We start from the raw sequence: 14,397 nt of genomic DNA, 5'->3' as shown, positions 1-14,397 counted from the left end.
CCCATTAGATGCAGTTATGTGTTTGCTGCTCCCTGCCCAGCTCTGTGACCCCCACTGTGATTAACATCTCAGCTCACTATAGCTCGAATAAAACGCTAGGGGGCAGAAATGAGCTGTACTGTAGCCCATCAGGTAAAGTGTGCGCGGTAATTTACACTCAGCAGCTTCATTAGATGTTCATATGTGTTGCCAGAGCTTCAGAGACAAAGTCTACCTGTCTCCAGGTGTGCCATTAATTTTTGGTAATTTGATTAAAAACGCATTTATTTAGGAATATGCACAATGTAAGCCCTGCGTAAACTAAAATACTGAAAAGAAAAAGGCAGTAATAATGCTCTTCAGGAATGCAGCTCTATGCTTTTATTGTTTTTAGGACGCTGGTGAAAGCGGAAGTACTCCTTGCACATGCGCACTAGGCAGCAAGCGAGAATCGGAAGTTCTTCTCAGCTTAAAAAGCGGCTCGTCCGGCGTCAAGAGGACACAAATCAGCCAAAATGATAAGTAAAGTGATCGGCCAGAAGTATGTGGCCATTGTCAAGTCATGGTAAGACGTTTTTTCGTATTGTAGAAGTGGGAAAAAAACAGAAAGAAGTCAATACTTTGATATTCAAAACCTTGATGTGTCTTTAGCTAACGTTAGCTTTTAGCTTAACTGAGGTCATTGCTGTGGGGACATGCTGCCTTTACCTAACAGCTAAACTCGGGTCAAAACATGACTAAAATGTCATTTTTTGAGTAAAAATATGATTTTCTTTAACGTATTCTATGACAACTGTTTTGCGATGTCTTTTCTCCCGTTACCGCAGCTAAAGTGTGATTTTTATACCTTCTATCACCCAGTTTGTGGAGGACATATTTAGCCTAATCAATAAAGGTGACTGATCTTAGTTGTGGGATTGGAACTGTCGATTTTTTAACAATTTTGACAAATAAATAATTAGATTACTCTATTAATCATTTAGATAGTCTTTATTGTCCCAAAGGGTGGATTGTTTTCATACCCCACACACAAACGTACAGACACACAACAAACATGATAGATAAACTTTGTCGCATTTACACACATAAATTAATGCACCCATTTAGACAACAAGAGTCAGGTATGTCATATTAATGTGTTTTAAATGTGTACTTAGTCAGACAGGTTGATAGATAAGAAATTGAATAAAAGCAATCATTTTTACACAATAGATTAGTAAATCAACTACTGCTCATTTTTGTTAGTTATTACTCAACAGATTGATCACCTTTCTTTTGTGCTACTCAATAGGGGCTTAATGTTTGTTGCTTAAGTGTATAATATTTATAATACCAATGAGAATCATTTTCAGCCACAGACTAAACAACTGAAACTGTATCAAACAAAAAACCTTATTAGCTTGACCCTGACTAGTTTCAAGGTTTGTGTTTTTCTTTCTTCCGCTTTAAATGGAAGAAAACCTGGTAAATCTTGAACGTGTTCTACTTCTCAGGGTCCCAACCATGGCTGTCTGGGGCACAGTCGGAGGTGTAGCTCTGGTCCACTTCACAGACTGGCGATTGGTTTTGGATTACGTTCCCTACATCAGCGGCAAATTCAAGAAGGACGAATAATGGCAGTCAGGTGAGTCCAAGGAGTGGCAAAGAGATAACTACAGAAATAAAAGTGGAGGAGGTGTGACTGTGTGTTTTTGCTCTAGCACATGATTAATACAGAGAATGACACTTGATAATTATAGCGTCATCACAGCTTTCTTTGGGATACCAATACCTCAGCATCAGTAATTCTGCACCTACTGGATCTTTTAAAGCCAGAAAGATGTAGCACAACTGAACAGAACTAAAATGTGGTGCTACTCTGCTCCAGCTTTTACATTTATGTTGACTTTAAGAGGCTTTTTAAAACTGATAAAACTCCTTTGTGTTTCCCACTTGTCTTAATTCAAAAATAGTCTAGTTATCTATATGTTTATATCAATCTACAGTGTACTCGGAACTGAGTGTGTGTGTGTGTATGTGTGTGTGTGTGTGTGTGTATATATATATATATATATATATATATATATATGAATCGTGCATTAAAAGCAAACTTTTATACACAAACATGGTTATCGTGCCTCACTTTACTCACCTTGACATGTTTGTACAACCTGACTGAAGTCAACATGGCAAATTCACAGGGTTGAACATGACATAGAAAACTACACACGAGCCTACAGTTTTGTTTTGTTTTTTTCAGACATGCAGTCTGCAGCATTGCTGGGTGTGTAAGTCGGTGAATTTAACTAATTAAACAGAAGACATAAAAAAAATCCATGTTGTTTGTTATCATACAACAGGATTGTTGGACATAGGTATCATTTTTTTCCTGCCAACTATGGTGGCAGCACTGGAGGCGAGTACTAAAATGAGAACATGAATGAAGAGCAGCATTCTTACATAGATTTTCTACACAACGGGTTTTCAAAACTTATTTTGCAGTTAATTGTGCATATGTGTATATTTCTTCTGCTCAAATGGCGACAACAGGTATCAGCGGGTGGAGCTATTTATCCCTCAACAGTAACAAGTATTGTCTGTGTAGCCACAGCCTGATACACTAGCTAATGCCTCCATCCCATAGAAATCCACTGTTGTCCAAAAATAATTGAAAACACATAAAACAGCCACGTTGTTGCATTAGGTGACATATTCCTTTATTTCCATCAACGTGGCCAAGGTCATTTATTCTGATTATATAGTTCTTCATTAGATGTTTTGCTGAGAGTCAAAGAAAGTGATAACCTTGTGTATGCTCTTCTCTTTGTGTTGCTACTTCTGTGTAAAATGCAATTGTAATGAAGAAAAGATGTGTGAATATTACTAATTTCCCAAGCAGGACATTTACCAGAGTAACCACCTCCACAGTTATGACGCGCATCACTGTAATGAAATGAAATGTAAAATTCCCAAAGCATGTATCATCCATGTGTAAATTGTCTTGTAGTGTGACACCCTGTGTCTCTATCACATTTGAGTGTACTCACTGTATGGAAACTGTAAGATATCCTCTGATAAAACATTACAAACTGGTCATTTTGCCTTATTCAGGTTAGGTGTGTAAACACTGATCTGTGTAACAGAATAACACTGAACATTTCTAGAATCTCATCATTCACCATCAGTGTGAAAATGTTAAGATCATTTGGTCTGACACAAAAATTAAATGCTTTTATTTGAATGCCACGCACCAGTTCTGGCAAAAAAGGTGCACAACATCACCTGGATAATACCGTTCTTTTAGTGAAGCGTGATGGTAACACTTAATGTGCAGCGAGGAGGAAAACTGACTGGACATGAAAGGATAAACAGAGTGAGATTCAGAGACAATAAACCAGGCAGTTTAGAGGCGTCAGGAGACCAGAATCCAGGACAGTGGTGTATTTTAAAGCTATATGTATGAGCTTCTCATAAGACAGAAATGCCTGAAAAGCCTTGAACCACTCTGCAGTTATTTAACATGAGACTTTTTAAGTCACAAATCAGTTTTGGGCTTCTGAGAAGTGTTTTTATTTGGGGTTTAACTTTTGATAGTGCTTATCAAAGGTCTACAGTTAAAATAAGAAATGAACAAATATTCCGTTACAACTGAGTCACTCATGTCTCTTAAAGTTAACTTTACAATCTTATCTATGTTTTCCTCCACTGTTGCACAATGTGATGACTTTTTGTTTCCTCCCGTCAGGGCGGTGTTGGATTATTTTTGAACAAACACTGAAATAATAAACCAGAACTACTGCAGCCGGTACTTTGCACTGTGGTCCAACTGCATGCCAGGCCGCCGGAGCCCGTCATCTTCATCCTGCAGCTCAGTCGACATTATTGAACTGTTCACCATCAACATCCTCTGAAGTGCACTGCGGTTTGGCATTTCATATGTCCTCAACCAGTGACAACGTGAAGGGAAGGAATGTGAGAACAAAGGATGGACTTTTGTTTTCATTTCCTGCTTAGTTTGAGGTCAGGTATTTATTTTAATCATCAGTCTCCTGTGTGCTGTGAATCAAACTTGATTCACAAGTGGATAAATCTGTCCTTAATGTCATCCTGTAATTGTTTTGAAGAGAAGTAAAGTATGAGATTTATCCTATACTGTGGTCATGTGTAATTATTTCAATTTCAATTGTTTTGTCTTCCTGCTCTCAAGATTGGGTCAAGTTGAACTGAAGTGTGTGTTCATCCTGTATGCAGCAACATCAGAGTTTGGCTACCGTTTGTTTTCACTTAACACTGGATCAGCTCACTTAAGTCATAGTTTAAAAAATAAAAAATTAAAATTAAAATTGTGCTACTGATTTGTTTGCATGTCCCTAAAGGCCCCAACATATCATCATTAAAAATTATAAGCTGTTTTATTCCTGTGTTGACCGACAATACTGATATTAACAAATTCTTAAAAACATAACACACTGAGTTTCAACACCAGTCCAGTCAACCAGTTTGGGAGTGATGGCAGTTTCCAGTCCTTTGATTTCATTTTAAATGGTAGGTTTACTTTTTTTGTATTGTGTTTCTGCACAAAAGATGTTTTTGTACTGAAGTCTCATCATACCTTTCCAACTGCAACTAAAGGTTAACTTGGAGTTATTAATTAGTAAAAGTAGCAATGCAACAGTGTCAAGGCAAGTTTATTTGTATATAACCTTTCAACCAAAAAGCAATTTAAAGTACTTTACACTGACCCCTATCCTGAAGTCAAAATTATACTACATGTATATACTGTGAATATCAGAAATATTCTTAGTTACATCTACACCTTTTCTCTCATTGAAAAATCCAGAATCTATGAATATGCAAATATTGTTTGTTTCAAAAGTTTAACTCCTGGATACCAGATGTCTCACTTCACTAAAAAGCCAGTGTATGTGCACAAGAGGCTTCAAATTCCCATATGAAACTTGTTGGGTACTGGACAGCAACTGGCTCCAAACTAGTTATGATGTCACAAATCGTGCTTGTAGGTAGACCTCCTAAACTTACATTTAAGGTGAGAACAGAGACACTTTCCACATTCAGCAGATGAGTGTGAAAACAGCCTTCTAGTGTCAAACTCTGCACAGTGAGGGTAAAGGAAGGAGGGGAAGGGGCTTCAATTATCACAATCACTCATGTAGAATGGCACTTTGAGGGTGTTATAGGTTATGATAAATGAACCTATAAGCAACATTTAATGATATATCTAGTCCTGTTGCAATTGTTGATGTCATGTTGATGTTAGTGGAGTGAAAAGTAGAATGTTTTCCTTTAAAATGTTGCGAAGTACAATTACACAAAATGGAAATACTCAAGTAAGGTTAAAAAGTACCTGAACATTGTACTTAAATGTAGCACTTGAGTAAATGTATATTTGACTGAAGCTGCTCCGCTAACACGCTGTCTTCACTGCGGACCCCTGTGTAGATCTGGACTGGCGCATCACGCTCGCACTAGTTCGCATGAGTGTACAGCGGATGGATTACGGCGCTCATGACGCTGCGAGGCTGGCGGAGTGATCTACGGTTGTAAAGGTCCTGACGGGGGACCTCTCGGGGATCGATAACAAACCAGACACGGTGGAAATTCATGAGCTCAATAATAGACAGCTCGCTGGCTTTTTACACATGTTATAAGCCAGACTTAAAGCTAAACCAACCAAGACACCGTGGACCATGGAAAGGAAAAGGTGGGACTCAATAATCTTACAGTCGAAGCAGTTGTTAAAATGAAAGTTTCCCTGCAGGAAACGCACGCATGAATACACGCGTTTTGCAGTTAGGACATCAGCAAATGAGCAGCTCTACGCTAATGTTGACTTTCTAGCAGCAGGCACAGTAAGTTTAGTTGAACGTAGACTATAGAGAGTTTTGAGTTTGTCACGTAAACTGGAAAATAACAACTTTGAGCACCACTTAATTGGCACGCTGATACACTGACGGGTCCCATCGCTGCTAGCTTGATTAGCTAGCTAAGTTTCATTGTTTACACACGCTTGACTTGCGGTGCGTCGGGCCCTTCACAGTCAAACCAGAGCTGAGACACACTGGTGTAAAAACAAACAGCTACAACACAGTTATCTCGTTAAAACTCTGCATGCTTCTTCTCGTGTAGCTCACAGCTGATTTATCTAATTGTGGGTCCCTGAGAGTTTCACTGTGAGGACAATGACGAGCTGTGACAGACAGCCGGTCTGTTGGGTTGCAATCAGGAAGCTGTATCAGTGAACAAATCTACCTGAAAGCTCCTCCTGCTCACAGGGATCATCCACTCAGGTGCTCACACATCATTTAGTAGATTGGACCTGTTGTTTAAAGACAGTGTGGGCGTGTACAGGTGCTGGATTGACACCTCCTGACTCCCTGTCATTACACCTGTCAGGGCGGGACAAGTCAAGCTACACCTTTTGATCCTTTGTTTCAAGATTATATGCAGTTATGTGACCTCAGGACTCCCCCAAAAAGAGGTCTAGTTATATGTGATCCATGTGAATCCATTTGGTATTGGAGTGGTCAATCTTGTGGTGATAATGTCCTTTTTTTCCCCCTCTCTCTCGCTCTCTAGTGTACCTGTTAAGCGCTTCCTCAACAAGCCTCAGATAGTCCGTGGCTTGGGCAGCAATCTTCACACAGATGTGAATGCCAGCCACTCTCGGCCTGGACGGTTGCTCCTGACCAAAGTGCAGCGCAGCAGGCACAAGCATCCCCATGACATCAACCATCAAATCAGGGTGAGACTGAGCTCGGTTCTGGTCTTTATGAGGCTGGTGAATGTTGAGTGCTACTTGAAGGGAAAAATTCATTTTAAAGAGGCGTTGTCGATGTGTTATTCCAGTGATTGTGGGCAGTATAAAGTCAGTTTACAGTGTCTATAAAAAGCACTATGCTACCTGTTACCTCTACCCTCATCTTTTTATTGTTTGACTACAATGAATGAATGAATGAATGCTTTTTTTGGACACTGAGTAACAGAGCTACAGTTCCTGCTTGCATAAATATTTACCCCCTTCAGGTCAATATGTCATAGAGACACGTAAGGCAGTAATTACAGCCTCAGGTCTGTGTATGTTGATAGGTCTGTATCATTTTTCACATAGTTATCTTTACAAACCTGCTCAAATTCTGTCAAGCAGCAACAAATTTGGATGTACTGAGTTCTGGACTCTGACATACCCACTTCAGGATACATTAACAGTATTGTTTAGTATTATAAGTTAGGCCAAATAGGTCACTTTATGTCACCCACATAACAAAAAGTGGCAAGAAGTAGCTGAGATGTCATGTGAGGTTTTTTTTTTTACGGTCTTCTTTGCCTCTCTGCTACAAAGTTGAACCTGGTGAATCACGTTGACTACTCTTTCACTATTCCCTTCATAATAAAGACTTAATAGTTTACTCCAGAAAGTAGTAAATTGAGGTTTCTGCCATTTAGGAGTTGTCATACATTGTGTAATCACATTTTGCACTGACAGTCAGGAAGCATTGCTGTATTTTTTAGCAAATTAGTTTATGTTATGAAGACTACATTTCCTAGTTTGGGAATTTTGAGGTCAGCAGATGCATAAACTCTTCGTAGAATTCAAATACTCAAAATGACAAAGTATCAATATGTAGCAATAGGAGGTGATTTCGGACACATCTAGTATCATGGAGATCTGTAGCTACTTCAGAGTTGCCAGAGGCCTCCTGATGTCTTCCTCACTGGTAAACCTCTCACCTAGATATTCCTTAATGATTGACTGTTGATTGTACTCTGAGGAATATTCATTGCCTTGGAAATGTGACATAATTACAGCTTTTTATCTCTGCTGTTCGGCTCAGTGTGAGACTGTTCTCTTAAATTATTCATGGCTCACAAGAATCATTCCAGTTCATTATGTTTACCTGGTCCTTTCACCTTCCATAGAATTAATTAAGTGATTCAACAGTACATTTTTTGGTACTGACAACACTAACAATAAAGGAGTCGCACAACAGTATCGACTTGTACAAATATTTCTCACAAATTTAATTTTCTAAAAAGTTTCTTATTTTGGTGCAGTAGACAATGATGCTGTTGTCTCCTTTGTAAAGGCCAAGCCTGACTTAAACACAACACTACCAGTTCGACAGACGGCATCCATCTTCAAGCAGCCAGTGACCAAGGTAACGAATCACCCCAACAACAAGGTGAAGGCAGATCCGCAGAAGGCCGTGGACCAACCAAAACAGGTGAGTCAGGGCAGAGAGCATGCATGAAGAATATTTAGCCTGAAGGAATACTGGTGTCTCTTAAGGATAGTCTGGTTCCAGGAATATCACCAACTCAATGGCTTGTCTGTGAGGACAGATGAGCAAAGGCAGGAGTTCCAGTCCAATCTTTTATTATAGAATAGCTGCAACTGGTTTATCTGATAACAGAATATTAATCTAGACATCATAATTCCTAATTTCAATAATATTAATCCAGCAAAGGTAATTTAAAGATGGAATGCGTCTCCCCCTTCTGGCAGTGAGAGTGAAGGGGGGGCGCTCCGCTGTGATTGACACAAGCATGCAGCTTTCATGTGCACCCCGAATGACAGGCTCACAGAGGGCCGGTAAAAACGGATGTGTTGATGGTCCACTGGTATTTGTCCCAGTATGCCTGACGGCCAGTACACCACTGGCCATATCCTAATGTTGCAGCCGTAAAACGGTGGATAAATTCTTTCAGCAACCCCCACGAAATGACTCGTTTCACTGTCAGAATTTGATCCGTTCAGTCCGATGACGTTTGGAAAGTCTAGAAGAGCCGCACGATTCCGGCCAAATGGCCAGCACGGGAATGTCTCCCCTGACATGAGATTTAAAAACTCCATATTCTGTGAATTACAGAGGGATTTATCTGGCAGTGATAGGCTTAATCACTATTGTGTGAACTCGTTTGCATGGGCTTCAATGTAACGGACGTTCATTTATATGTAAAAGTTCTGCACTGCAGGTTTAACTTCAAAGTTACTACCTAGAAACCTGAAAATGAAGAAATAACTTTACCACTACTGAAACCTAATCAGCAAATAAATCATAACCTGTTAAAGCTGCTATAAATGCATTTTAAACCAAAGGACACTTACATATCATATACACGGAACAAACTATTGGAGGGATGAGGAATCCACATGAGGCCAGCCATCTTCTTTGTTCTCAAAAGTTTGCCACAGGTGAGCTGGCCTGTATATATTCTGAGGCTCCGCCCATCCAGGAAGCAGTGAGGCAGGTAGAGGAAGATTAGGGTGGGAGGGGATTTTCCACAATGCACATTTCATATTTTAAAACTTTTTCTTTAAACTCTTTTAATGTCTTTTAGCGTTATAGGAAACAGTTTATTGTTAATACTATACTGAGGCAAGAAGGTCAAAGGAAATTACTGTACCTGCAAGTTGTTGTAATTTTTGTGCTGAAGGCTTTATTCAATCCTAGTTCAATATCCTATAAATAAGATGATGATGCACATAGTCAGTTTAGGGAAAAATGTGTTCAAAACTTATTTAAGATCATCTTCTTTGTTTTTTGCTGCAGCTGTTCTGGGAGAGGAAGCTGAGCGGGTTAAGTGCATTTGATATTGCAGAGGAGCTGGTGAAAACCATGGATCTTCCCAAAGGCTTACAGGGTGAGCGTAACGTAAATGTAACAGCCATTTATGATTTTAAAAGTGAGGATTTTCTACGAGCTTGACCTGTGCCTCCCTTGTTTTTCCCCTCCTTAGGTGTTGGGCCTGCATGTTCAGACAAAACACTGCTCTCCGCCATCGCCAGCGCCCTGCACACCAGCCCAGCACCTGTCACCGGACAGCTTACAGCTGCAGTGGAGAAAAATCCCGGAGTCTGGCTCAACACAGCACAGCCTCTCTGCAAAGCCTTTGTGGTGACGGATGATGATATCAGGTGAGACGTTCAGACATGCACAACTGTCTTCACAGTTTCTTCGCCGTACAGCACGTACAGTACAGTGCCATGAATGAACAATAGTATAAATCTTTTGCCTTTAGCTTTTTTAAGTCATGTTTTGCTGATTATATGGTGCTTTATCTGAGATTTTAACTAATGCTTCCTAAGAAATGAAAGGTGTCAAATGTGAAGCCATAGCATTGTAAAAGTGCAGTTCAACATGGCACATACTTTTTAAGTAATCATGTTAAAGTTACTGAACTACTGAAAATGTTGTTGCTGGTATAGACGGACATCGAGTGTACAGGTGTCTGCTGCCTGAGAGAGTAAAAAGCTTGAAATGTGTCAACTTGAGTATCTGTTTGGAGTTTGTATATGTGTTTTCACTGCTTCTACTGTATGTGTTTTAGTTGGAGTAGAGTGAAGAGTCCCTGTTTTCTACATCTGATGACTTCCTACTCTTTTCCATTACTGTGTAGCATTTGTCAACACAATTATTTCCAGGGCGCTTTTAAAGTAAACATCAGTTTCAGTCTCTTTCCGCTGATATTTCAGTTGCAGTCTCGGCTACATCTGTCTACTAAAGGAATCTGTCTGTATGTCTGTATGTCCTTCACGTATCTCTTGAACTGTTCATCAGATCGACTCTACACTTGGCAGGAGTATGGCTGGGGAGCAAAAGGAGCGCAGTGTCGAATTTGGTGCAATTTGGATACGCGATACGTTTAATATTAATAAACTTTGAATAAACCAGTGCTCAATGAGCTGCTACACTCTGGGCAGGGGCAGGGCGGAGCTTCAGGACTCCGCTGAATGATTCCTGCATGTCTGAGACCTGACACGAGTCAGAGATAAGGGCTCCAAAAAGAGAAAAGTAGACAGCGAAAACAGAGCTTTTAATCAAGAACGGACACTCTGACCCCGTGTCTAGACAGAAAGCGTAGCGTTAGCAGCATGTTTAGGAGATCAGCAACGAGTGACTCCACAGGAAGCGCTCAGAGACTAATACAAAGTTATGGACGCACATAAAATGGAGGAAATACTTACACGGGCAGTTCAAAACCAGTTTGTCTCATATGCTCTGAGACTGTGGCGATTGTGAAATGCCACTACAGACAAAGCACAAATCTTTTGAGTAAACATTCTCACTCAAATCCAAACTGAAGGCACAGAAAACAGGAACGATCTAAGAACCCAAAATGATCGATCCACTTTATTTTAGGATGCACATTACTTTATTTTTAAATGCAGCCTTTATTTTCCTTGAAATGAGAAAAGAACATGTATTTACTATTAGAGTACTTATTGTTCATATCATCTGTGTATAATTGATGTTAGTTTCTTTCATGTTGGTGTATAAACTCATTCACACCTCACATCAACTGTATTCATTTTTCTATACATTGAAGCAGCAAAGTAATTGGCCTGTTCTGAACAGGCACATGTTCAACAGGCACTGCACTAGTGATACAAATGACACCAAACTTACTTTATAAATTGTGTTGCGGTGATTTGCTGTGGTTTCTAATACATCATCAATTGCAGTTACATTGTTTAAATGACTTTATGATCCAGCAGTGAACTGTACTGTTTTTATAGGGACACTAAACAAATGCATTCACTCATAAAATGTTTTGAATGATTATTTATCCACTGTTGTTTCGGAGGATCGAGGTTCCTTTAAGTCAGACACCAAACTGATGTTCAGTGTGTGTTACTGCTCACAACATCTTATACCGTATTAGAGCTGCAACTAACAGTTATTTTCATTATTGATTAATCTGATAACTTTCTAAATTAATGAATTGAGTTAAAACATCAGAAAACACTGAAAAATGACAGTGAAAAAAATGTCTAGAGCTCAAGGTGAAGTCTTTACATGTCTTGTGTTTTTCTGGGCAGCAGTCCAAACTCCCCAAATATTTAATGTACTATAATGTAAGACAAGGAAAAGAAACTCTTCATCAATTCTTCATCAAATTGAGGATTTTTGCTTGAAAAACAACTTCAATGATTATCAAAATAGTTGATGATTACTTTTCTGTTGATCGATCGACTAATCATTGCAGCTCTATATTTAACAATTTTAGCTAACCATCCATTGTCTGTATAGTTTGACTAAACAGAGTCGTGGCAGATTCTGACACATCATATAAACCCCACTGAACTGACGTCCTGTGTCGCTACTATGAACATGTTGAGCTCAGTAAGATAAAAGAGCAGAGACACTGTCACTGGGGTCAAACTGCACAGGCTTAAATTGTACTACATGGTGCTTTTCAAATTATATATGATTTGTAACAACTAAGTAAAGTAAGCTGAACATGTTATTAGGGCTGTAGTCAACCAAAGAAAATCATGGTCAACTAAAATCGCACATAATCTTCAACTAATCGATTAGTCGCGCGCGGGGGCGGGCGGGCGGTATGTAACGGGACAGAGTGTACAGTAAACTCGGCAGCCACACATTTCTCTGTTCTGTATTTCTCTGTTTTGTGTCTTCAGGTTAGGCTAACCCATTGTTGCTAACTTTGGAGCTAACCCGCTTTACTTTTCCAGCATTTGGGGAAGCAACAGACATGACTTTTTAGCATTTATTAACTGACACACTGTAGTCTGTGCTGTAAATTTACTGCCAGACTGACAACTTACTACTAACCTTTTCCTCTGCCCCGCTCACATCCACCGTCACCTCTCTGCCCCTCGCTCTTTCCCACTCGCTACGCAACCATACTCCTTAATGGAGCCACACTACCAGTGGTTTCCCAGGCAACGACAGAGGTTGACTCACGTACCGGAACAGCGCTGCACAGAGAAACCCAAACGCTATCGATTTCCGAATGAATGGATATTCATTCGGAAATCAAATGTTAAAAAATATTTTTTTGGCCTGGCGGGGGTTCTCGTTGTGTCATTATGGAGAAACACAGATTCAGTAAACGTTCAGTATGTTCAGTAAACTTTGAGTACAGTTAAACCCAGCGGTCTCCATTAAGTTGGGTGAGTTCAAAGTTGTGATTACACCCCTGTTTTCACAGGTAATTTGTTAGTCTGTCCCTCCCGCTGCAGGAAATAATGGATTACTCCTGGAAAGCTGTTGATGTAGCACTTTTCTCCTTATGAAAATAACACGGAGATTGTTCGACCAATGAGAATTTAGTCGGACGAGAGCTTATCGACCAACTAATCGACCAGTCGACCAGCAGACTACAGCCCTACATGTTATAGTTATACATGTGATGTTCAACCCATTTCTCTCTATGAAGATGTTATTCCGACTCTTTTTCAACTCCTGAGCTCTAAACTTTTTTTCCTTGTGTGTGTCTTGCAGGAAGCAGGAGGACCTGGTGCAGAATGTGAGGAGGCGGCTCGAGGAAGCCCTTATGGCCGATATGTTGGCTCATATAGAAGACACCGCTGCAGACGCAGCAGCCAACAAAGTAGAGGAGAAGGTTGAGCAGGTGGACAAGGAGGAATTATAGCCAAGGTACACAAAAATGCAGCGATGATTCCAGTACTGCTGACTCCGTCTCTATTTGTCGATTCATATATAACATGTCTCCTCTTGTCTCCCACAGGCTCGTTTGACATCAATATTGTTAGTTAACTCCTTTCATACAGAAGACTCATTTTAAATCGGCTTCATGAGGATTTTTTCACACTTTTATCTGAAATAGACCTTAAATGCGGACATTCTACAGATTTTGAAAACCTAAACAAAGACTGTTTCTTGATTTTTTTGTTGTTTTTTTTAACATATGACGGTTTAATCCTGAAAAGGTGCTTTCAGTTTCAGTTTTCAGTTCATTTTTTACCTCTACTAATATATGGCAGTTGTGTATGGTGCTCTATACAATGCAGTGTTGTATGTTGTTGAAGCTCAAGTTTAAAAACCTGATGTATGTGAATGAGAAATTATGTATGTAAATGTGTGTGTCTGTTGTAATGTCAGCTAATGTTGAAAAGTTTTTTTTTGTTTTTCCTACTGTTCGAAGAGAACATGTTTCCTCTTTTATATCCCTCTCTGGCACTGTAGGTAGTGTTTTATGCCCAGAAGCATAGAAAAGGTTGCAGTATGTTTACATGCACACAGTACTCTTGTGTCTGTGAATAATCAAACAAAGGTTTGATCAAAGGTTTAACAGTTCAAAGTAGTGTTATTTCTTACAAAAACCTGAGTTTACATGGTTGTGAAGTTTAGGTCATGTTATTTTTTTATTGACAAAAGAATTGTCAGTATTGTTTTGCCAACTACATTTGACTGAAGACAGTAACAGAAAAGATGTAAACCCTCAGAAAATATAAAAACAAATACAACGCTGATGTACCTCACAACCTGATGTACTGTACCTCATTACAAGACTCATTATTTGTCAAATAAATGCAGCTCTTTTTTCACTGGTGTGTGTAGAGTTTCTTTGTATGTTCTTAGATTTAGGAGGCTGTGGAAGGCAAACATTCATATATTTTCAAGTCTGTCTGAAAACACACAGAATACT

General features: G+C 39.5%; 2 protein-coding genes across 2 annotated transcripts; both read left to right on the top strand.

The window, feature by feature from the left end:
- The first annotated feature begins 406 nt into the window (after positions 1 to 406).
- LOC121908033 (cytochrome b-c1 complex subunit 10) lies at positions 407 to 4,108 on the top strand. The gene is made up of 3 exons (XM_042427708.1): positions 407 to 544; positions 1,473 to 1,603; positions 3,704 to 4,108. The coding sequence occupies exons 1-2, from the start codon at positions 495 to 497 to the stop codon at positions 1,591 to 1,593; spliced, it is 171 nt and encodes a 56-aa protein (XP_042283642.1). The 5' UTR covers positions 407 to 494; the 3' UTR covers positions 1,594 to 1,603; positions 3,704 to 4,108.
- Positions 4,109 to 5,450: 1,342 nt separating this feature from the next.
- On the top strand, positions 5,451 to 14,296 carry mbd3a (methyl-CpG binding domain protein 3a). The gene is made up of 7 exons (XM_042427707.1): positions 5,451 to 5,680; positions 6,556 to 6,721; positions 8,064 to 8,201; positions 9,531 to 9,621; positions 9,718 to 9,895; positions 13,230 to 13,385; positions 13,477 to 14,296. The coding sequence occupies exons 1-6, from the start codon at positions 5,667 to 5,669 to the stop codon at positions 13,378 to 13,380; spliced, it is 738 nt and encodes a 245-aa protein (XP_042283641.1). The 5' UTR covers positions 5,451 to 5,666; the 3' UTR covers positions 13,381 to 13,385; positions 13,477 to 14,296.
- The last annotated feature ends 101 nt before the right edge of the window (positions 14,297 to 14,397 follow it).

The sequence above is a fragment of the Thunnus maccoyii genome, chromosome 12 (genome assembly GCF_910596095.1).
Source record: "Thunnus maccoyii chromosome 12, fThuMac1.1, whole genome shotgun sequence".
Lineage (NCBI taxonomy): Eukaryota > Metazoa > Chordata > Actinopteri > Scombriformes > Scombridae > Thunnus > Thunnus maccoyii.
This window is presented reverse-complemented; position numbering and strand designations above follow the sequence as displayed.